This window comes from Diadema antillarum, unplaced genomic scaffold (assembly GCF_040938485.1).
Source record: "Diadema antillarum isolate AM-2024a unplaced genomic scaffold, OU_Dant_1.0 seq00001538_RagTag, whole genome shotgun sequence".
NCBI lineage: Eukaryota > Metazoa > Echinodermata > Echinoidea > Diadematoida > Diadematidae > Diadema > Diadema antillarum.
In genome coordinates this window covers 87,503-112,633 of record NW_027272269.1, presented here as the reverse complement: position 1 = coordinate 112,633, position 25,131 = coordinate 87,503, and the positions used below count along the sequence as shown (strand labels likewise).

Genomic DNA, 25,131 nt, shown 5'->3' with positions numbered 1-25,131 from the left:
GCTAACAGTAATAGTTCCGAGCCTTACGTTTACATACAATGTACAAGACAGCGGCCGTTCACCGAGCCTGACAACACGGTTTCCGGCCACTCGGACGTGAATCAGTGTCAATTCCCCGAGGTCTCCAATTATGATGGAAATTAGAAACACTTTTTGCATAATGGGAAAAGATTTTTTGTTGTTTTATGTGGTTTTTTTTCTCTGTTTGGATGTCAAAGATGAACGGTTCCCACAGATTTTCTTATTCACAGCTATGAACATGTGCTGAATATACATTTTCAAATGTTTTGGGACGAAAAACAACACACTCATACACACATTCATATAGATATGTGATATACATTGTGTGTGAGTGATATAGCATTATAAACAGCAGATATTAGAACATTATGATTAAGCACACACTAACAAGAAGAAACTGAGCACTATTTTGTTAACAACTGGAGAGTTTCTGGGGATGAGTTGGATCCTGCTGCTGCCAAGTATAATTATAGCACTGCGTCCACCGGACTTAAGATATTATCTCTTCCATTTCGTGCCAAGCGGAAGTAGTCCACTAGATTCGATTTGTCCCCTGTGTATATTTGGCTATTTGATGTGGTCTCACACACAATCTCTGTTTTGTTTCGCAGTTTTGTGGATGCTTGTAATGCCGTAGAGAAGGAAATTATCAATCTATCTTCGGTAAAAACAACTGAAAAGTCACGAGACGTTTACATTACAAATATATATATATATATATATATATATATATATATATATATATATATATATATATATTCCTCAGGAGTAATCACAGTGAATAATGCCATCATACTTAAAATATATGAGTAGCCACACATTTAACACATGGCAGTCGTTCATACACCGCCACCCCATTAACATACAATGTAAGCAAAAAAACAAAAACAAAAATTATAATCAAGACGTACGCAAGAGCATAATCTGCACATTACTATTTTCATATAATATCATCCATCCCATTATACCGCAAGGCCCGTTACTCGCGCGACGACTGGCATTCGAGGTTTTTTGATGAAACCGAAAGATTCGTGTGTCAAAATGCCAATATCTGTCAGAAAATCGCGCAGCACACTCCGGCAATTCAAAGAGAAGCATCCAAACAAAACTTCTCAAACCATGAGCCCAAAGACATCCTCTTCAGGCGGCATATCAAAATAGATGTAATTGTAAAGGAATTGAGCAAGCCATTACATCCACACAAGCAAATATTCATTTGTAAACGACTTTCCTTTTTTTTTCTTGAAGACAATCTGGTGTACAAATGGGCATTGTCTTGAAGTAGACGAAGACATACATGAAACACCTGTATAAGAATCGAACTGTAAAAGAAGAGAGAGAAAAAAAAAGGAAAAAAATAGATAACCGCAACAAACGGCATCGTGCAAAAAGGAAACCATAGCCAGCTGAGACAAATTAAGTCCCTCGAAACGATCAGCCAGAAACGGCTACATCCTGCCCGTACCGTAAGCATGGTAAGACTCGCACGAACGTCTTGGCAATGCGCCGCAAATTACACAGTAAAACATGAAGAAGCGGTCCAGCCGTGATCCGTTAAGTCTATCCTGATGTGTAGACTGATATATTTTAAAAACAATAGTGACATCACACCATTATCATAATCTCCATTCTCCTCATCACCATCATCATTTTCATCATCACCGTCATCATAATCGTCATCATCACCACTCATCACTCGCTCAACGTTTCAATCTTAATCAATAATTATGTTTATTTCACATAGCTTATGCGCGTGAATACTCAAAATACAGTGTATGATACACTAGGCATGATCAACATGATCAGCGCAGCATTCTATAGAGGGGAATAGATATATGCTGTATCACTTGTGTAGCCAATTCTTGTAATAGCCCACCGGATGTATAACTAAGAATGTACAGACGCAAAGGTGAAAGTCGCGTAAAAGTATTGAACACATGTGACCCCCCCCCCAAAAAAAAAAATAAAAATAAATAAATAAAAAAAAAATAAATATATCTATATAAAAAGGTGAAGATATGATTCCACTAAAAGTGCATACAACGGAGATTAAAAAGTCGCGAGAAAGAAAGCATCTCCGTATATCCTATTCCCTGTCCATAGGTTTATGACAGCAAAAAAAAAAAAAAAAAAAGAACAAAAGCGATTAAGGTCCTTAGCTCAGAAAGTCCACTATGCATGGCTGTTCTCTACGCAAATCATCATCTTTTCATCATTAAATTGTTTCATCTGAGAAATATAAGATGGAACTGTTCAAATTCATGAAATATGAACAGAATTAGAGAGATTTGTACATTAATTTTTAATTGTTGTTGTTGAAAAGACATAATATATAACTACATTGAGAAAGAAATTTAAACTTTATCAACAATGTGCTACCAAATTATAACCAGTCATGGATCAATAAGATATACCTTTAGAACTTCTGATCCTTGAAGAACTTTGTTCATGTAACAAAGAGTTCAGATGCTTTATGAAACCCTAACAATTAATAATACATACTGGCCTCTACTAAAAATTATGAGAGAAAGATACTGCACTAATTTAGTGCAATGTGGTTTTCTGACTTGATGTGTTAACCAGTTTGTTAGAGTTTTTAGTCGTTCTCTTCTTCCACACAGGAATACATACACTCTAAAAAGACCCGAGTCAGAACTGACCCGGAACTGGGTCCGTTTGGGGTCATACACAGTTCCGGGTCAGAAATGACTTGAAGACCCCGAATGGGATCATCCTGACCCGATTCATGACTCTGAATGGGTCATATCTGACCACATTCCTTGTCATTTCTGACCCGGAACGGCGTATGACACCAATGGACCCAGTTCCGTGTCAGTTCTGACTCGGATGTTTTAAGAGTGTACAAATAGAGGGGTACGTTTGATAAAAGTCTTTTATGTGATGACTTCATAGACTGACTCCTTCTCTTTAATAGTCCTCGCCTTGCTCAATGAAGATACTGACGATAGACAAAAGCGTGGAGACAACGGCGAGTTCAAACAGTAAACAGTAACAGAGCAACGAAAGTGTTCCTGAATGCATTATTTTCCTGATACTAGTTGTAGTCTCTATTGATTTAACGATGGAGGGATTTGCTTGATGAGGAAAGCTCATGCTTTCATAACCATGTAAACTAATTGACGTCAGTAAATGTCATGAGGCACGTCCCGTCTCTGCCTCAAGTTTTAAAGTCGCAATTCGTGCTTTCGTTTTGTGAAAACATGTTTAACTTTGAAAAATCCATTACCTTTTATAGTATGTCTGATTCTTTTTTTTAAAGATCAGAATGGAGCTAGAAATGGAGAAAGAAGAACCAATCTCCTTTGAAATAATGATCAGTGCGGCCGACTATCCAGGTGATTTGACGAAAGCATCAGTAATCAGGATTAGGGAATTCAAGAGAATGACGTCACAACGGTATTATTTCCTTTGAACCCATCATTTTCTATGCCGCCACTTGAAATAAATATTTGAAGCATGTGCCAAACTGGATCTGCCATGCAGATAAGAAGACATTAGACTCATGTCTCATTGCATAATCGCTAGCCATTTTCTGAGGAAGATACGTATGTCTTTGTGATGTAAATACTTTTCGCCATCACTACTTATGAATAAAAAGAAGGTGATGTATAATGGTGAAGACAAGGGCATGTGTGAATAGATTTTGCGCAAAAAAGTGATGAAATAAGAATAACAATTACTCGACTAGGCATGCCTGGGCACTAATCTGATATATCTATCAATATAGAATTATACTTGAAGATTATTCCTTTATCAGTTTTAATTATTGGAATTATGTGGAAAAAGTGATAAAACCAGCTTTCCAGGAAGGTATAACTACAGTTTTAACTAGAAATGTCGCTACGGCGACTGGTATGCCTCCGCCATAATGCATGGTTCTCTTAATAGTCTATAGTACAATGTCTTGACAATGTGTGATGACAGTTTCACATAATTGGCAAAATATTAAAATGACAGGTTTGTCACAAATGTGCTGAATGTTCACTTTCCTTGAACTAGGTTTAATTGGATGAATGACTAAGTTGTCAGAGTGCAGGTATTTGGGAATTTGAGGATATTTACTTGACTTCTGACCCTTTTATAAGTTTATGCATTGAGTAATTTACAAGGTATGGACAAAAAGTGTAATTTCAGCTTTAAATGGTAAATATTAGTATTGACCCTTGACCTTTGACCTTAAAGTTCCAAAGAGAATCACTGTTAGGTAGAACATGCATAAGTATGTAATAAGTTTCATGATACCTTGAGTTATTTTCGAGATATGGAGGAAGAAGTGATTTGAGCACTTGCACTTGACCTTTGACCTTTTGGCAAGAAACTTCTCCCAGAATATCTATTGGGTAATACATGTATATTTCAAGTTTCAAGAAAAATCCTGCAGGCATTGCATAAATATGAGGTAAGTAGTCACATTTTGAGGAGTTGACTTGACCTTTGACCCCCTGACCTTTGACCCGTGACCCCCCAATTCCCTAGATAATCACCGCCAGTCAGTACATGCATTAAGATTCACGAAGATACCTTGAACCATTTGCGAAATATGGAGAAACACATACAATTTCAACATTTTGACTTGACCTTTGACCCTTGACCTCATGACCCGAAACTCTCTCTGGAGAATCTTTATTTGGTAGTACATGTACATGTATACATCAAGTTTCAAGAAAATACCTTCAAGCATTGCATGGATATGGGGGAAATAGTGAAATTTTGAGCATTTGACCTTGACCTTTTGACCTTTGACCCTGAGCATGTGCACCTAAAAGTTGATAGGCACAACTTCGCCCACTCCTACATGTACTTACCAAGTTTCATTAGGATACCTCAAACAGTTTTTTAGTTACGCTGTCCACAAAATTGATTACAGACAGAAGGATTGACGGAAGGACTTATGGAAGGACGGACGGACGGAAGGACGGAAGGACGGATGGAAGGACGAACGGACGGACGGACGGACAACCCGAAAACAGAATGCCTCTGGCACCACTTCGTGGCGGAGGCATAAAAACTTTCATACACACCTTAAGGCTGACACAGGTGCTCGTCCTAGTAAAAAGAGAACATGATTTGCCAATGCCCCAAAGACTTATCACTGTATTTATAGAACAATGTGCGATGTGTCACCCTCTCCCTTTTGGTTTGGCTCCGAAAACATCAGCGAAAAACGGCCCGACACATGCCTCCCACCATTGAGTCATAACGGCATTGCCTACCTTTGTAAACACACACATACACACTCACAACACACACACACACACACCACCTGTAACGATGCTATATAAATGCCCCTGAACAAGTGCCTTTTTTTTAGCATCACCTGCACATGTGACATGCTGTCTTTCCGAGAAATATAAACAACTAGAAATGTCGCTATGGCGACTGGTATGCCTCCGCCATAATGCATGATTCTCCTAATAGGTCTATAGTACATGTGGACAATGTGTGATTACATTTTCACAAAATTGGCAAAATATTAAGATTACATGTTTGTCACAAATGTATCGAATGTTTACCTTCCTTGACCTATGTTTAATTGGATGAATAGGAGAGCATGTACTTTAACTTCGACTTTGACCCTTTCATAAGTTCACGCACTTTAGTAATTTTCAAGGTATGGCGCAAGAAAAGGTGCAATTTCTGTATTGAACAGTAAATTGTTATCATTTTCATCTGGTCTTTGATTCATAAGAGAATCACTGTCAGGCAGAACATACATAAATATGTACTAAGTTTAAAGATTACTTGAGCCGCTTCCGAGATATGGAGAAAGTAGTAAGTTCAGCACTTTCACTTGATCTTTGACCTTTTGACCTTTGACCTTCTTGGCAAAAAAAAAAAATCCCAGAGAATCTCTAGTGGGTAATATACATGCATACATTAAGTTAAAAAAAAAATAATCCTGCTGGCATTGCATAAATATAAGGAAAATAGTAAAATTTCGAAGTATTGCCCTTGACCTTTGACCCCTGACCTTTGACCCCACGAACCCCCAATTCCCTAGCTAACTACTGCCAGTCAGTACAGGCATGTATACTTTGTTCCATAAAGATACTTTGAACAATTTCCAAGATACAGAGAAAAAAGTGAAATTTTAACATTTTACTTGACCTTTTGACCTTTGACCTTTTGACCTCATGACCCCAAACTTTCACCAAAGAATCTTAATTGGGTAATACATGTATACACTAAGTTTCAAGAAAATATCTTCAGGCAATGCATAGATATGGGGGAAATAGTGCAATTTTAAGCATTTGACCTTGACCTTTTGACCTTTAACCTTGAGCATGTGCACCCAAAAGTTGATAGGCACAACTTCACCCCCTAGTACACATACATGCCAAGTTTCATTAGGATACCTCAAAAGGTTTTGATAGTTACCCTGTCCACAAAATTCATTACGGACGGACGGAAGGACGGACGGACGGACAACCCGAAAACATAATGCCTCCGGCACCACTTCGTGGCGGAGGCATAAAAACTGAAAAGACAAGGAATAGATAGATAAAGGAATAAATACTGATATGATTAATAAATGCTTTGAGAACAAATTTTACATGAATAAATGATAAGCTGGTTTCATTAGATCTTTGGGCAAATATCAATTTGTTACTTAAACCCCGTTTACAGTGCGGGGCTGGGCCCGGCCGCGGCTCGCGAGCCTGGCCTCAATTGCGGGGCCGAGCCCTGCAATTCTGTCCGTTTCCAGTGCCGGGCTCGGCCCGGGCTTTTAATTCAAACCTTTCAATATTTTGTCGTAGTGGCGCTCTGCTTGTAAACAAACACTATTATTGAGAGGGCGCCGATCGCAATGTGGTAAAGTCTGGTTTCCAGACCCTTTGCCAACTGGACTCCGCGGCGACAAAGTCGCCGCCCCGTGACGAAGTCGACTCCTTTGCCGAAGGCAAAGGCCTCTACAGCACAAAACCACCTTAAACTATACTAGTTTCGACGTTGAGAGCGTTAATATCCTGAATAGCGAAATAGTACGGGCAGAGGGTCTGGAAGCCAGACTAAATTTGGTACCGCACTTGGCCCAGTTTGCGTTAACAGTGAGAAAAGGACTACCTCCAGAGCTTGGCTAAATGCGCAGCCGATTTTGGTACCGCATTTGGCCTTTTGCGCGTTTACAGTGAAATGAGGGCCGGGCTCGGCTGCAGCCGAGCGCGGCCCTTTCACTCACCACTGTAAACGGGGTCCGATAACCAGTTTCATGAAAAAAAAAAAAAAAAATCTTTGCAACTGTACATAATTTATGTGACATTCATTATAACACCATTTAACAAAAATGAATGACTTATACAGCCACACCCTGTTTGTGTTGGTCCGATAATTGCCAGAACTTCACTTCTCTTATTATGACCGATTCAAAATCTTACACTATCTAAATATCATGCAAACCTTTAAATTCGCTCCCTAAATATGCTATTAAAAGCTTCATGCCTTACTAATCTTGTTTGCTTCTCTGCAAGGACCTCTCTCATTCGCTCTCTAAACAACAAATCATTCACTCCATACACAGCTACACAGCAGTCATCAGCATTGCAGATAAAAATCATGAATTTTGAAGACAAGATGTCAAGTTGAATTCTCAATAAGTTTCATTTAATTTATAGTTCATCTTCACACATTTGCTCACTTTCCTTCTTTAACTCTGCCAGCATTTTCATTTAACCAATATGATACACGACAAATACATCTGGTCTGAATCCCTCTGCGACAACAAACACAGAAATCATTCCAAATTTTGCCCCAAGAAGGGCGAGAGAAAACAAATACGACATGGCAAACACACAATAAGATATCACCTTGAAAACGCTTGCAGATAATTCAATTTGAAATGTCCTGACCAAATGGATTGTGATCACCGATAACTCAACATGTAGTATAAGCACACAGCCCAGATAAAGATGATCTAAAAGTTCAATATCGTTTGCAATATATGATAACGAAAGTTTGGTTTTACTTGAACATTTTGTTTGGTTACACACGATACTGACAGGCGTCTATTTCAGGTGACATCATGGAGACTAGTACATATACAGCCCTTGTAGGTTGGTCTCCATGGGAGCTTGCTATGTTAAGCCATACCTGTATGGCAATACAAGACTGCATTTAGAATGACAGCCATCTATCTTTTGATGGCGCGTCTATTTTATCAGACATGCCACGATTAAAGTTCAGAATAGCAGGAAGAGCCATCACCAATCTTACTGATACCAGAGTATCTTTGCATCTTTTCATGTTAGTCACTTGGCAATGTCTACTGAATGATATCCTGAGTTTACTTGATATATCCATGTCTCACACATGTACTGGATTGTCCATCTCAGTTTGATTCAGAAAATATTAAAGAAAAAAGAAAATACATGACAGACAAAAAGACCCTTTGACGGTTAGTATGGGATATTCATTCACAAGTGGAAAACAACTAAGCCACTCCAAACTATATCCATTTTTGTACAATGCAGATTTCACAAACATGAACCCAGACAGGCTGTTAAGTATGCAATTCGTTCGTTGCCACCTTCGGTAGGCCCACATGCTTCAGTAAGCACAGGATCTACCAGCTTTGATGAGCTCCTGCGAGATTTTTCCCAAATACTACAAAGATCTACGTCAAAAAGCATAACATCACTATTGTCAGTGGTTACATACACGACAGAAATTTGGTGCAAAACAAGAGCACTAAACTGTCTGGAAGCTCAAACTAGTCAGAAATGCAGACTTGCATAAATTGCTATAAATATGGCAAAGGTAGGTCAATCTCCTCCAGCAGTTTCCGCTCAACGTGCAGCGGAAGAGAGACGGCCAACAAATCTCACTGACAATAAGTTAAAAACGACTCTACGAATATAACGAACCATTCGTGCTACTCCATTCACCAGGGTTAGGAATCAAGCAAAGGCACTTCTTATTCCGAGCTCTCAATTGAATCTGTGTTATTAACAATTTGGTCGGAAATTCCGAGCACATCACACAGACAAGCCAATGCACGGCATCCCCTACTTGTGAATACGGATGCAACACAATGCTCTGGCTGGCGTGAGTGTTTATATCCTAAAATGGTGAGTAGCTTACACGTTGGCTTTTCATTATTCCCAGAGCTCATTTGTATAAAATGAAATTTTGCATTGGTTTTACATCAACTCCAATCTTGTACATGTCATCACACTTCAGCTCACAAAAAAAGAACTAGGAAATATTTGTTAAGAAACCAACCTGTGGTTTCAGCCGCTGGCTACAGAAACGATGCCTTGATGCCAGAGAATCTGAGATTCAAAGTCACAGGATGACTTAATCTTTGTTATCTGGTTATCCACTTCTATTGCAACATCACTTTTACAAATTCAGTTTACACGTGTCTAATGTACTAGGCTGGTTCTTAGATACAAAAAACAAGATTTTGTGCCAGATGCAGTGAATGCAGTCAAAAGTTTGCATGCATGAAACGACTCCAGCCCTTTTAGCTAACAAGTCTTCAGGGTGAAGTTTGTCTATTGCTGGCATCATTGTTCAAGCTCCATCCATGTTTTGTTTTGTTTTTGGAAGCAAAGCAGAGTGAGTTACTCTGCTGCTAAATGGCCAATTTTGAATTAAGCTTTTGATGTCTATGGGTTGCAGGTTAGTCCAGACTCATCGCCTGGGCAAAGAAAGCCTCTTGCTCGTTCACGTGGGTGCTCTTGTTTCCGGTTGCCGTGGAAGCGGATGCTGCCCTGCCAGCATACCTGGAGGGGGAATGAGAGATAAATACAAGATTTGAAGATGATGCACTGGTATTCAGACAGTGAGCAGTGAATGAAATATTAGGGCCCCATTTCATAAAAAGTTGATATGATAGCAACTCTTGCTGGAATGGCAATTGTCATGGTAACGACAAGAATCCAGCTTCCTGATTGGCTGTTGCTATGGGAAGCTGCCATTCCAGGAAGAGTTGCTAACCTAACATCTTTTATGAAATGGCGCCCAGGTCTCCTGATTCAGTCGTTTCATACTAAAAAGATTTCTCTGACACTTTAGGCTCTATGGCACACTATGTCATGACGGGGGGAGATTTTGGAATATCTACTCACATTGATTTGATAACAAAGCTATGTTCTAAAATGCCTTTCAAAATCAAATAAACTCTGGCATTTTACATTGTTTCTACCTCCTCTCTTTACTCCAGAGCCAATGTGAAATGACGTTGATGGGGAATCTTCGATTCAAACAACAAATCAATACAGACAAACAAATCATAAATGGTGTTTGCATATTGCAGGAAATTACATTGCATCTATAATAGCAAAATGGTTTCTAAAATAGCTTCAGTTTTGATGTCATGATTGGATGTAATCTATTTGTGATACAATCCATGAAATAGGCCTGTGTCATGACTAGATGCAGCAGTTATGGCAACATGAAAATGAGGGGGAATGGGGACACTTACCCCAGCGGTCTTTGGTGTTCGATGGCATTCAGGATTCTTGGCTGGACATAGGTCCAGTAGCCCTGATTCTTGTGCTCCTCCTGCACCCACTGCAGCTTAGCGTTGGGGTAGCGACTGACCTCATCCAGCACAAGGTCAAAGGGGAAAGGTGATATCTGTGGGGAGAGGTCAAAGACGGTGATGCAGACATTGAACAACACTTCAAATATATCTGTTAACATTTATCATTGATCTTGGTTACATGCCAGCCCGTGTACCCAAGTTCATGCTTTGTTAAATCATATCTTTCTATTCTCCTTAAGTTGTGGAGAAAGCAAAACTTTTTTTCTGTAGAAATGGTAATGTTCAGTTCCCTTTTGTCCTTTGAATAATCTTTTATGACAATGCTATTTTCCCCCCGAAAGGAAATTCATCAACCTCAATGGGATACAATATATCATAGAATGGACAGACAGCATTCCAGTGAATTTTCAATGTTCTCAGAGAGAGAGAGAGAGAGAGAGAGAGAGAAAGAAGCGAAAGTGCGAAGAGGGGGGAAAGACTGGTCTTACCTGTTCCATCCTGGCGATTGCAATGGAGTCCGTGAGTCCCTTAGCATCCCTCTGGTTCACCAGCTCATAGTACACTTTGCCTGTGCAGAAGATGAGCTTCTTGACCCCCTCGGGGTTCTGTGATGCTGAGCCCGTCTCCGGGTACACCCTCTGGAAGAATGTGCCTAGCATAGCAACAAGAACATCGAGAAAATGAAACGTCTTCTGGTGGCGTACCAGTCTTCAAAATCCACTCAACACCTTCCTAATTAACTTTGGTACAAACTTTTCTCTGCCATCCAACATCCATGATATCTAGTCCTTAAACATATTCAAATCTTCACATCTTCAATTCAACAAATTTATTTAGTTATGCTTGTGGATGCCTGGTAATTCTTAGTTCTAGTGAGCCCATCCTGTCTGTCAAGGTTGTATGTTTCAATTTGTTGTAATCTTTCAAATGCAGTTGGAAACATTGTATAAAGCACCATATAAATGTAATCATTATTATTATCATTTAGCAATCCTCATACATGTCAAATTACTATACAAAGATGGCTACTTGGATACTTCTGCTTTGGCAATAATGAAAGCTCTCATTAACTTTTCCCTGAAGTTCTAAACAAGCTTGATCTACTTATGAAATTTGACTTACAAAAAGACAGAAACAACTAGAAATGTCGCTATGGCGACTGGTATGCCTCCGCCATAATGCATGATTCTCCTAATAGGTCTAGATAGTACATGTGGACAATGTGTGATTACATTTTCACAAAACTGGCAAAATATTGAAATGACAAGTTTGTCACAAATGTGTTGAATGTTCACCTTCCTTGACCTTGGTTTAATTGGATGAATAGGAGAGCATGTATTTGGGGATTTAAGGACTTTAACTTGACTTTGACCCATTCATACATTTATGCATTGAGTAATTTTCATGGTACCGGTATGGAGAAAAAGTGCAATTTCTGTACTGAATAGTAAATTGTTGCCATGTTCATCTGGCCTTTGACCCTAAAATTCATAAGATAATCACTTTCAGGTAGAACATGCATAAATATGCAGTAAGTTTCACAATAAATTGAGCCACTTCCGAGATATGGAGGAAAAAGTTAGTTCAGCACTTTCACTTGATCTTTGACCTTTTGACCTTTGAGGCAAAAAAAGAAAAGAAAAAAAAAAACTCTCCAGAGAATTTCTATTAGGTTACACATGCATACACAAAGTGTTAAAAAAAAATAATCCTGCTGGCATTGCATGAACATGAGGGAAATAGTAAAATTTTGAAGTGTTGCACTTGACCTTTGACCCTGTACCTTTGACCCCATGAACCCTAAATTCTCTAGATAATCATTGCCAGTCAGTACATGTATATACTATATTCCATGAAGATACCTTGAACAATTTTCCAATTTACAGAGAAAAAAAAAGAAGTTTTAATACTTTTACTCGACCTTTTGACCTTTGACCTTTGACCTCATGACCCAAACTTTCACCAGAGAATCTAAATTGGGTAATACATGTATACACTAAGTTTCAAGAAAATATCTTCAGGCATTGCATAGATATGGTGGAAATAGTGAAATTTTATGTATTTGACCTTGACCTTTTGACCTTTGACCTTGAGCACGTGCACCCAAAAGTTGATAGGCACAACTTCACCCCCTAATACACATACATGCCAAGTTTCATTAGGATACCTCAACAGGTTTTGATAGTTACCTTGTCCACAAAATTCATTACGGACGGACGGACGGACGGACGGACAACCCGAAAACATAATGCCTCCGGCACCACTTCGTGGCGGAGGCATAAAAACAACATGCTTTCTGTAGCAAGACTTGGAGAGTGAAAAGTTTGCTGACCTTCCTGCATTTCATCAAAGGAGGACCGGGCCTCGGGTAGTCGAAGCAGACTCTTTGGTGTGAACATGACCAGCTGTTGGAGGGGGGGGGGGGGGGAAACCATGAGAATTGGTGATATATAGGTGAAAGATATTATCAGTACATGATACGTTTAATGTAATACACATACAGTGGACTCCCATTATTTTTATAACAAAGTCCTCAGGAACAGCAGTTTTCTTTCGTTATATCAGAATTTCGTTATAACCAAACAAATAAACAATAAAAACATAAAGAGTGGATAATGTTGCTGCCTGAATTTTTGCTTCGTTGTAACCGGAAGTTCGTTATAACCGTGTTCATTATAACGGGAGTGCACTGTATATTTTAAAAACACCTCAGTTACTAATTCAGCTGACCTCTCACTTTGGAGATGAAAGAAAAGGAGCAGTACAATTTCAGGAGAATAAATAAGAGGGGCTTAGGGTGGGCAATACTTACCGGCTTGCGGAACGGCAAGAGGATCTGCCGTCTGATGGCGTGGAAAAAGTTGGCTGGGGAGCTGCAATTGAGAATCTGCCAGTTGCAGTCGTACAACTGCTTCACCACAAGGTCGCCGTTCTTCTCCTGCGGGACAGGTTGAGACAGGTGGTGAAGAAACAAATCTTGAGTTCTCATTTACTCATCTGTAACATAGCATGGTTCTCACACACTGTCTGGGCCCATGGAAACACATTCATTTGACATTTGAAAAGAAATAAAGTCTAACCACTAAATATCTATGAATCTCACTCAGCACTACACAAAGAGCATAGGGTCATGCTGGTAAAAATGGAAATATATTGGTGGTAGAATAGGCAAACAGTACGATCAGGCGAAGAGAAGACCCAGGAGAAAGGCGGCTCTCATCCTACTCACAGGAATCATGTCTGGATCATCGTTACACATCTGCAGGAATCGCTCGGGTCTTCCGCTCGAGTGCTCAGGTCCCTGCATCGCAAAAAACAACAAAGAAACGAACAATAAAGTCACACTCTTTAATCAGCTGCTGCCGAATAGTTCCTCTAAAGGATGGATACAAAACTCATTTCTCTCTACGGAAGCCTCAATGTCTTCAACAGGAATGAATGAATTTCTGCATTGTTTCAGCTACTGATTTTATTTTACACAATTCAATAAACCTTTGCTGAGCAAAACATCAGCATACTGGTAGTGACAATGCCTTTTTTGGTACAATGTTGGCAGTTTTATTGACCATTATGAATCAAACATAACTTTACGTTTGATTAGAATCGAACGCAAAGTTGATTTTTTTTTTACCGATAGAATCAAATGCAAAGTTGAGTTGTTTTAGCGACAGAATCAAACGCAAAGTTGCATTTGATTAATCAAGCGTTTAACAGTTGCACAGGAAATCAAACACCAGTCCTTTCAGCAATGGATTTGCGTTTAAATGCAAAGTTGCGTGCGACTTAGGGGACTTGCATTTGATTTTTCGAGTTGCGTTTAAACACAAAGTTTCCAGCAACAGGACCCTGGAGGAGCAGTCATGAAACAATCAGATGACACCACTCCCAGCACAGATATCATAATATTTTGAGGAAAGAAATCAAATTCGGTGTCTCTCTCACCATTCCCTCGTATCCATGAGGCAGGAGCATGACGAGGCCGCTCTGCCTATACCACTTGGCCTGTCCCGTGGAGATGAACTGGTCCACAATGCACTGCGCTGTGTTGTGGAAGTCTCCAAACTGAGCTTCCCATATCACCAGGGCTCGTGGGTTGGTGAGGGAGAAGCCGAGCTCAAACCCTGGTGACAAAAATTCAGAACATACCTTGTGTCATTAACATGAAATAAATGTTATGGTGTGAATTCAAACAAGTGGATTAGTTCAGTACTTAGGGATCAAAATAATTCAGACTAGTAGGGGTAGAATTAGAAGCATGGACGGTGAGACAAGAGGGGTGACAAAGCACTGAGAGGGGAATCAAGATTATGCAGTGGTCATCTTGCTAGTGGGGATGTAATATTATTCTCTGTATTGAAATGACCTGGTGACATTGGTAATGACTGAGCAACGCTATGTGCATCAACATCACAGCATACATACTGGGGATGACGTCATGTTTACACGATGCCCTTCCACAGAGGAAAATATTCTTCTATACTGTGTTTATTCTATTCTCCCTACAGTCACTGCTTAATCAAGGGTAACATACTCCAAGAAGGAGCCACATCGCAAAGCAAGGTAATACCCATTCTGCATTCAAGCTTAGTCTTACCGAGCACACCATACTCCGAGAGGGAACTATTGCAGACGGTGTAGAGGGCCTGGTCTGGGTAGAGATTGTTGAGGGGTTGGTAGACATTCATGTCCTTGTTCTGGTCATGTAGGATGTGATGGCGATGGCTGCAGACCAAAGATTCAAGTCATTAAAGGTGCATCTCATGGTGCTACTTAGATATTTGTAGGAATGTTAATCATTCACAGAAAGAGAATGGATTGAAAGTTAGAAACAGCTTGCTTTGTTTAGCTTGTAAAGCACTTGATAGATGTAGATTGTCTATGTATAGGCCCTAGTTGTTTACAAGTTGGTATTTTCTTATAACCTGGACTCTTTTGTCTTTATCCTATTTACATGTACGTTTGTTTTCTTCTTTAGTTTTTGTCATGTTTGTACTTCTATAAATTAAATCATCTTTTACATCTTGGTGTCATATATCAAATACAAAACTTGTATTCATATATATTCTATACTCATATTCCATGTTTATTTGTCCTTTCATATCGGGGGGGGGGGGGGGGGTGTCAAAAGAGTCAATAAAATTCTACAAATTTACAATTCTGCTAAAAGCTTCATTCATCTCAAATGTAAACACTTCTCTCGATAAATATGATATGCATCTGTCACGCTGAACTCAGTAAAGGCAAATTCTACATATGAACTGTCAATTTAACTTGCTCAGTTAAAATGTCTAAAGATATCTCTAGAACACTCTCACTTTTTAAAGTTTGTGTTTATCAGTGATACGGGTAGTCATTAATATATTATCTGCGGTACAATATTTAAACCCTAAAACTAAAACCCCATCAGTAGGTCTTCAGATTGGACCCACTGAGATATGTTCTTCCTACAAAAGGGTGCTTGTAACAGAACAATTTAAAACAAACATGCTTACATATACCGCAGCAAAACAAAACAAGAACACATGAACAGCTACTACTTCTCCTCTTTCTCCCTCTTTCATTACTGTCTGTTGAGAATGAGAAGGGCTTTAAGTCGCCTTGAACACTATGGGTTTTGTGGCAACTTAACGCCCTTATCATTCTCAACCGACGTGCTCATTATGAAATAATAGAAGTCTGAGAATGAGTATTAATCTGAAACTACATCCATTGGTGCACTTACCAATTCATACATGTCTCAGAAATATGTGTACATGATGCATACATATACAATATATGTTAAAAATTAAACTCAACCCATATATATCTGCTACAATATCTGTGGATCATTCCGTACCTGAAAGTTCCTCTCTCAACGTCTTGACCACTCAGCCGGACATGGATCCCTTCCTTGAGGAGAGAGCCAAAGGCTAAAGCCTCCCCCAGTGCCCAGTCAATGGTGCGATTCTTGACCATCTCCATGCGCGAACGCAGCACACGCTTCAAACCTGGGTCAGATGTGACAGTAACTTGTGACATCTAACCCTTGTATTTTAAGATGAACACATCTAAATTCTATGCAAAAACTTCAATTTTTCCAGGAACAGTTATGATATTTATTAACGAAGATATGCTTCTTCCCACTGATGTGTAATGTAGACTTGAACCATTAACTTGAATTCACATTTTTGCCCAAAGTATCTCTTTTACAAAACATTTTCACCCAATTTCCTTCATATGCAAGAACACCTGATCATAACAACTTTCCACCGATTAGTGACCTCTCTATTATCAATCATTTCATCGACCACAGAAATAAGTCTTTCTTTTTGATCCTCTATTATACATCTCATTTGGTTTGTAAGAATTTCCGAATTTTCTTGTAACGATGTAACATCAATCACTAGTTCTATATCATGTTTTCGAATTGTTATGAGAACTTCCAAATGATAACTTGGTGTACAATATATGAGCATATGACACAATTCATTAAGATCAGGCCATAGGTTACTGCCTCCATCAAAATCAAGCAATAGCTCAAGATGAATGTCTACAACTTTTTTTTTTCTCTCTTGTCAAATGCAGTTATAACAATTCCCTACTTTTTACCTGCACAAGATTATGAACACAATGTTTCACAAAATTTGTGATCTGTGCTGTAAAATCATTGTTATATGGGCATATCATATGACATTTCTGTTTCATCATCTCGTAAAACAGTCTCTTTTCACGTTTACTGGTTTGGAAAAATGCAGAAATCAAATTTCGAAGTCGACTCGGCTTTGCCCAGCTTGGTCACTTTAATACTGACCTCCATGCAGAGTGAGGTCGTCTGGGTTCGTGCTGAACTTCTCCCCGATGTATTTTAGGGTGTCCTCGTCGACTCCAGTTGATGGATACTGCAGCGGGATCTCCTTGTTGAAGAACCCTACAGAGTATAATCAGACAGCGGCCCACAAATATGAGAAGATTGCTCAATTCAAACTTCTTTCATAAACTTTTTTGAGCTGAATGCACTTTTCATTCTCCTGTGGTCATGTTTTACATCTGAATAGCTAGGTAAAACTTGACCTAATGATGAACATTTATTCACAGTGCCTACATACCTTCCACATATCCCCACACATTGTTGTTCAGTTATACATGGAAAAAAACAACAACTTTAAATTCATCAAACTTTCTGAATGAAAAGAATAAACTATAAATATAAACCAAGCTCCTTGACAAAAATTAAGGTTTAACTAGAAATGTCGCTATGGCGACTGGTATGCCTCCGCCATAATGCATGATTCTCCTAATAGGTCTATAGTACATGGGGACAATGTGTGATTACATTTTCACAAAATTGGCAAAATATTAAAATGACATGTTTGTCACAAATGTATCGAATGTTCACCTTCCTTGACCTATGTTTAATTGGATGAATAGGAGAGCATGTATTTGGGGATTTAAGAACTTTAACTTCGACTTTGACCCTTTCATAAGTTTACACACTAGAGAGATTTTCAAGGTATGGAGTAAAAGTGCAATTTCTGTATTGAACAGTAAATTGTTATCATTTTCATCTGTCAGGCAGAACATACATAAATATGTACTAAGTTTAAAGATAAATTGAGCCACTTCCGAGATATGGAGAAAGAAGTAAGTTCAGCACTTTCACTTGATCTTTGACCTTTTGACCTTTGACCTTCTTGGCAAAAAAAAAATCCCAGAGAATATCTAGTGGGTTATGCATGCATACATCAAGTTTTAAAAAAATAATCCTGCTGGCATTGCATAAATATAAGGAAAATAGTAAAATTTGCCCTTGACCTTTGACCCCTGACCTTTGACCCCACGAACCCCAAATTCCCTAGATAACCATGGCCAGTCAGTACATGCATATATACTTTGTTCTATAAAGATACCTTGAACAATTTCCAAGATAGAGAGAAAAAAGTGAAATTTTAACATTTTACTTGACCTTTTGACCTTTGACCTTTTGACCTCATGACCCCAAACTTTTACCAGAGAATCTTACTTGGGTAATACATGTATACACTAAGTTTCAAGAAAATATCTTCAGGCATTGCATAGATATGGGGGAAAAAGTGAAATTTTACGCATTTGACCTTGACCTTTTGACCTTTGACCTTGAGCATGTGCACCCAAAAGTTGATAGGCACAACTTCACCCCCTAATACACATACATGCCAAGTTTCATTAGGATACCTCAAAAGGTTTTGATAGTTACCCTGTCCACAAAATTCATTACGGACGGACGGAAGGACGGACGGACGGAAGGACGGACGGACGGACGGACGGAAGGACGGACGGACGGACGGACGGACAACCCGAAAACATAATGCCTCCGGCACCACTTCGTGGCGGAGGCATAAAAACGGCCTCAAAGACACACACAATAAAATGTATATAGATTGTCCACATTACACATACCAGGACAAACAAAATGGCAAAGTTAAACTGGGTGCTTACACTGTTTGCATAGGTAGACTCGTAATGCTGTATTCTCATCTGATCTATGTAATGTTTATCCTTTGAATCACTTTGTAACTGCTATTGGCCTTTTTTTTTTTACATTAAGCATGACCATCACACATATGGCAAGCCTAATGAAAGTTATTATTAGAAAACGACATTGCCCCTCACTTGTCCCACGATAATCATGTGACCTAGTCACATGGTGCACATACCATGCCAGGGTGAATCCAGCCAATCAGCATTGCGGATTTCTGTCATCTTCTTGGCATTCTGGTAGGCATCTTCGCAGATCTTGTCATATACAATCTGCTCCTCCTGTTTGCAGAAGAAAGGAAGAGAAACAACATGATTATATATGACATAGTACTGTACGAGCTGAAATTTTTGCGTACAGATATTTTCGCGAATTGCTACTTGGAGGACATTTTCGCGTGTTGTTAATTTCGCGGTAACGAGGGTCTAACTGAACTTAGTTAATCGCGCATTGTTATTCTCGCGTGTTGTTATTTTCGCGGTTCGAAGGCGATTCGCAAAATTCACGAAAATACAACCACCGCGAAAATTTCAGCTCGTACAGTATATGCAGCAATGATATGTTGTACAGTGCTTTGAGTGCCAAAATATGGTGGACAGCCACTACATAAAAGGTAACTACAATCACCATCATCCTTCTTAGCATCATATCTCTACCTCTATCTTCGCCACAACACGGCAAATTCACCAACAACTGCTGCCATTAATGGATGAACAGGTAAAAAAACAAATATACACCACACAGGGATTTAGTTTTGGAAACATTATGTCCTAACTGTAGACATTATGAATATCTATCTATTCACATTGTACATCAGTTTTGTATGCACATCCTTACTATAGGCATTATGATATAATTCTAGTGCACATGTAACATCAATATTATTTTTCCCCTTTTTGCATGGTCAAGGTATTCTCAACACAACAAACAATGAAAATAAATATGATACAGACACAATGAACTCAGTGCTATGATATGTCCTATAGATATTCACTCGCTAAAATCTAAAATACCTACATTTTATTCCTGATCCAACCTAAAGTTTGACAGGCAAAGTAAGTATGTTAGCCATGATAATAACTATGTTTTGATGATTTCTTTAAAATGCCATAAAGCATGTACACTTTTGTGTGGGAATTACGCGCATATCATCAAGAGGTCTCAATGTAGTATTTCAATTTACATAGATATTATGCTATAACTCCACTGAGCGCTAAGTCTACATTTTGACCCTTTTGTGCCTTTACAAACAGCTCTGGCTTGTTTATGGGGATTGAACTATTACCCCTTGAAATGTAAAGTCAGGACAATCCACTCCTGTCAAATGATGCAAAGGTGTCACAAAAAGGTCACTAGGCAGGGCAGGATACAATAGGGATTATGAGGATCACGTAATCCACATTCATTTCACTTACAGATTTCACATTTCAGATTCAGGACATATTGTACTTATGTATATATCACACACTCCGTGGTGGTATCAACAGTTTTCATGAGTCAACTGGGCCCCATTTCATAAAGAGTTGATATGATAGCAACTCTTGCTGGAATGGCAATTGTCATGGTAATGACAAGAATCCAGCTTCCTGATTGGCTGTTGCTATTGTAAGTTGCCATTCCAGCAAGAGTTGATATCATAACATCTTTTTGGAAATGGGGCCCAGATCTTTGTTATTAGGAGCAAGCCAAAACATTGCCTTACAAGAAACAAATTTATACAATGCATATTTTAGGACATACCATATTATGCCACATAGAAATGTACCTTTTGGTGTTTTATTTTTTAACAATTATCATTAATCAACTGATCTTTGCTGAATTAGGAGCAATCCAAAATATTGCCTTACAAGAAACAAATTTATACAAGGCATATCTTAGGACATGGCATATAAGCCACATATAAATGTACCTTATAGTGTTGTTGTTGTTTTTTAAGGATTTTCATGGGTCAACTGATCTTTGCTGAATTAGGAGCAAGCCAAAGTATTGCCTCAGAAGAAACGAGTACAATGCATGTTGTTTCCTGGGCAAGAAACTACCAACTTTGCTTTTTAACGATGGGTTGTATTCAAATTTCTCATTCTAGTGTTGTCAGAATTGCAAATGTAGCCTCTCATGAGACTGTCTAACAGTTGTCTGATGTTTGGGGCAAGAATTCAGCAACTCTAATCCCAGCTCCAGTATACGGAGCTGTTCCAAGAAGCTCTAAAATCAATCTTAAGTTCAATTCTGCGATCTTACGGACAAATTTTGGAATCAATCAGTCCTCAGAATTTAGGAACAGTTTCCACTAAGCTATTTGGGAACAACATCATGCACCCATCTTGCCCAGTTCTAGAATACATCTTGAATGTCTATATTGTATCCTTCCCCACTAGATTTGATCGGAGTCTTTCCTAACTTTGGGCTTATTGTTGGGGTCGATGTAGTTCCAATGTTAGCAAATCAGGGCCCTGAATCTAATATTTTGGTGCAGTCGGGAATGCAGTGTACCAGATATGTCAATCGAGACTTACCTCAAACTCCTGCTCTGTCATGATGCCCTCAGCAATCTTGGCCTCGGCGTACTGCTTCAGCACGTGCTTGTGGCTCCGGATTTTCTTGTACATGAGGGGCTGAGTGAAGAGAGGCTCGTCCATCTCATTGTGGCCGTTACGACGGTAGCACACCTTGGGAGCAAGGGAGGAATCAACTAAAGGCATGATTTCCCATTTGCAGATGAAACAAAAACCCAGCATTAGTGCTTCAAAATGTTTCTAATATGTGAGTTAGAGATAGAAAAAACCAATGTGAAAATTTGAACCAGTTTAATGGATGTTAAGTATTTTTAAATGTATGACATGTGAACAATAGTTGAATACAAATGTTTCCAGACTAAACCATCTACAGTTATGGTTTATTAAGAAAAATCGTAATATCACCTCATATCTTAGGTCTTATTGCACAAAATTTATATGATATGATGTTTTGTGACAAAGCTGACCTACACATATGCATCAAATGTGATATTTTGAAATTTTTGTAAATCTCTGCTCCCAAAGGTAAACAGGACCTTTAATCCATTGAGAACAGACTGATTTTGCTACAACACACATTTCCCATAGACACCAGCTGAGTATATTCGAGACTCGTCTTCAACAGGTTAACTCAACAGACAAACTTTTGCAAGATCTTTCATATCCTCCACAACCACTACATAAAGTGAATAGTCACTTTGTTCTTCAGATTACATTACATATTTGGTTCAATGAGACTCGTTTTCACCAAGTGGCAGTAGTCACAGCTTTGTCACTATAAATGATCTTGTATGACTTTGATACAGCAGTCATACATACACACACACACACACACACACACAAACAAACAAACACAAACACCAAATACAGCAAAACAACAAATATTTCCCCATTCCCAACAAAAAGCAAAAAACAAACAAACAAACAAAAACAAAAACAAAACAAAACAAAAAATAGACAAATTAAAAAAAATCCCTGTCTTATATTTCCACTTTCTTAATTCCATTTTTCAGATATACCACAGGTGGGAGAGACAACCATTAGACTAAAACATCATCAGCTCATCAAAGAACCATGGACAGAAAGCAAAGTTAAGACCACCCTAAATTGTAGAAACTCACAAGGTCGATGACGACGTCCTTCTTGTACTTGCAGCGCCACTGGGAGGCGACCTGACACACATGCATGACTGCTTCCGGGTCATCGGCGTTGACATGGAAAATGGGGGCATTGACCACACGAGCCACATCGGTGCAGTAGGGTGATGACCTTGAGAAACGTGGGTCAGTTGTGAAGCCAATCTTTACACAGAGAGAGGGAAAAACAATCAAAGAGATTTACTGCATTGGGTCAAAGTTTGCAACCACCTGGTCGCACTTGTCTTGGAAGTACATGTATAATCTAATACCAATACATCGATTTACAACACTGGATATCTGTCACTAGCATCATTTTATTTTGGAGCCGGTATCAAAATATGAATACCTCACTGAGCGATACACCATCTGATTTTGCATTAATTGATAGTCTCTGCAGTCTTAGCAGTCTTTGCCAGTGGTCCGTTTGAATGTTTCAAAACATACTTTATCCATAACAACATCTTGTTTTCCTAATTCTTCAAAAAATAAATTCATTGATGTGAAGTCTAATTATTCATGCATCATTATATTCAATTTAATTCAGTCAATGACATGTCAAAATATGATTTTTTTTTTTGCTCTTTATCATTTCCTCTAAAAAACACATTTCAGTCTTCCTCAAATCCATTTTCTCCTCGTCAGTTTTACTTCTTTCTCATCATGACCCTGTGGTTGAGGCAGCTGAGAGTCCTACACTGGGTATTGGAGGTCACCAGAGCACTGATGGTTACCTGGTTGTTAATGACCACGTGGATGGTGCCATGGGTGGAGTACTCTGGCAGGTCAGAAAGATGGAAGGTCTCGTACACGATGCCCTGGCCGGAGAATGCAGCATCGCCATGCATCAGAATACTCATCACCTGTTTGTAGAGTTAAGTTACAAGTCACTGGTGTCAGATGGTTCCCTTCTAATTTCAAGCCAATTGCGTGCAAGAATAGTAACTAGCATCAATGTTGTGCATTACACTTTTAGCTTCAACCAAAAACTTGTGTGTAGGGCAGCTGGCAGGGGATGTTTGCCCCAAACTTTCTCTGCTTCCATTAAAAAGTAACAGAATCCTTACATTGGTACCTAATTCTTTATATGCATGTAGTATGGTATAGACCAGAAAATTTCATTTCAAGTCGCCTTGAGCTAATTTTTTTTTTTAGTTAGACAACATTTTGCAAGTGATTTTCAAGTATTACTAACAGTACAAACATAAATTTGTGTGGCGCATGGTTCATGTGTTGATGACAGTGATACCTTTGCTACATACTTTATAGACACTAATTTGAAGTCATATACCACTATCAGTGCGAGTACTGTGGTAAGGTTCAAGAAAGTTAAACATGAGATCCAAGTTGAATCCTCCCAGGTAGTTACATCCTTGGACAAGATGTTTCACCAACAATATCCCTCCTAACACAGAGGCACCAGAGATTACTGGCAATACTTGTGCAACAATAATGGCAGGGTCCTTGGAAAGAATTGTATAACACTGAAGAAGCCTCCCGAGGTCAATAAGATCATGTCGCAAAATCATTATCACATAGAGATGCTCGCAAGGCAAATCTTTCCAAGAGGAGTTGTTCCAGAACCACTTCCATCGATCCAAGTTTCCTGGATAGCTCACCTGGTTACCCTCCGTGTCACCCCGGTAGAACTGCTCAGCCCTTGTCTTGCCCTGCACGACGGGGTCAACAGCCTCCAAGTGGGATGGGTTGGCCACCAGCGCCAGGTTGATGTTACGCTTGCTGATGTGATTGTGCCGGGTCATCGACATCCCAAGATGGTACTTAACATCACCGGATCCCTGAATATGAAAACAACAAAAGAGCAGGATCAAGAATCAGTACTTTCATGTCTTTACTAATTCAGCCATTTCCACAGCATAATCTATGACCAAATGTCTCATTTTAAAGTTGAGGAAAGCTCAGCCACGCTTCACAAGAGTAGAAGAGAAGTATGAAAAGGCCACAAAGAATATACTGCAAAAGTGGGAATTTTCATGTGAGTAAATTTTCGCACTCAGTCAAGTAAAATGAATTTCGCATGTTTTTAATATTAGGGAATCAAAGAGATAGAACATTATAACAAAATCACATGCAAAAATATTCATGTGCTTTAATTTTTAACTGGCTTTATGTTGCGTGAAATGCGTGAAAATTTTCACTTTTACAGTAATTGGAATCATTTGTCAAAACATAATTGTCTACAGACTTTGGTTAGTTTGAAAACTGGTTGGGCGTGTTGAAAAAAAACAAACTTGAAATGTGATGCTGAAAATTTTCTAGAGTATATCACTCATGATATGATAAGAGTATGATCTCATTACTTATATAAAAATGTCTAAGTAGTTACAGAAAAATGTCTAAATTGGTGGCAATGTACATGAAGGCGAGCATGTTAAACTGATCCCTGAATTGTAAAGGTGTGTTTGAATTTATGTACATGTTAAAACAGGAGAG

General features: G+C 38.9%; 1 protein-coding gene across 1 annotated transcript in view; it reads right to left on the bottom strand.

Moving 5' to 3' along the window:
• Window positions 1-8,843: 8,843 nt before the first annotated feature.
• LOC139710516 (2-oxoglutarate dehydrogenase complex component E1-like) overlaps window positions 8,844-25,131 on the bottom strand; it is a 72,521-nt gene continuing 56,233 nt past the window's right edge. Inside the window, exons 8-22 of the mRNA XM_071622449.1 lie at window positions 24,297-24,476; window positions 23,412-23,540; window positions 22,663-22,842; window positions 21,542-21,694; window positions 19,204-19,306; window positions 17,322-17,438; window positions 16,368-16,518; window positions 15,126-15,253; window positions 14,474-14,652; window positions 13,761-13,832; window positions 13,344-13,469; window positions 12,864-12,936; window positions 11,020-11,183; window positions 10,469-10,623; window positions 8,844-9,767 (exon numbers count right to left, since the gene is read on the bottom strand). Of these exons, the coding sequence (XP_071478550.1) occupies window positions 9,665-9,767; window positions 10,469-10,623; window positions 11,020-11,183; window positions 12,864-12,936; window positions 13,344-13,469; window positions 13,761-13,832; window positions 14,474-14,652; window positions 15,126-15,253; window positions 16,368-16,518; window positions 17,322-17,438; window positions 19,204-19,306; window positions 21,542-21,694; window positions 22,663-22,842; window positions 23,412-23,540; window positions 24,297-24,476 (2,013 nt within the window). The 3' untranslated portion in view covers window positions 8,844-9,664. The remainder of the gene's footprint in view (window positions 9,768-10,468; window positions 10,624-11,019; window positions 11,184-12,863; window positions 12,937-13,343; window positions 13,470-13,760; window positions 13,833-14,473; window positions 14,653-15,125; window positions 15,254-16,367; window positions 16,519-17,321; window positions 17,439-19,203; window positions 19,307-21,541; window positions 21,695-22,662; window positions 22,843-23,411; window positions 23,541-24,296; window positions 24,477-25,131) is intronic.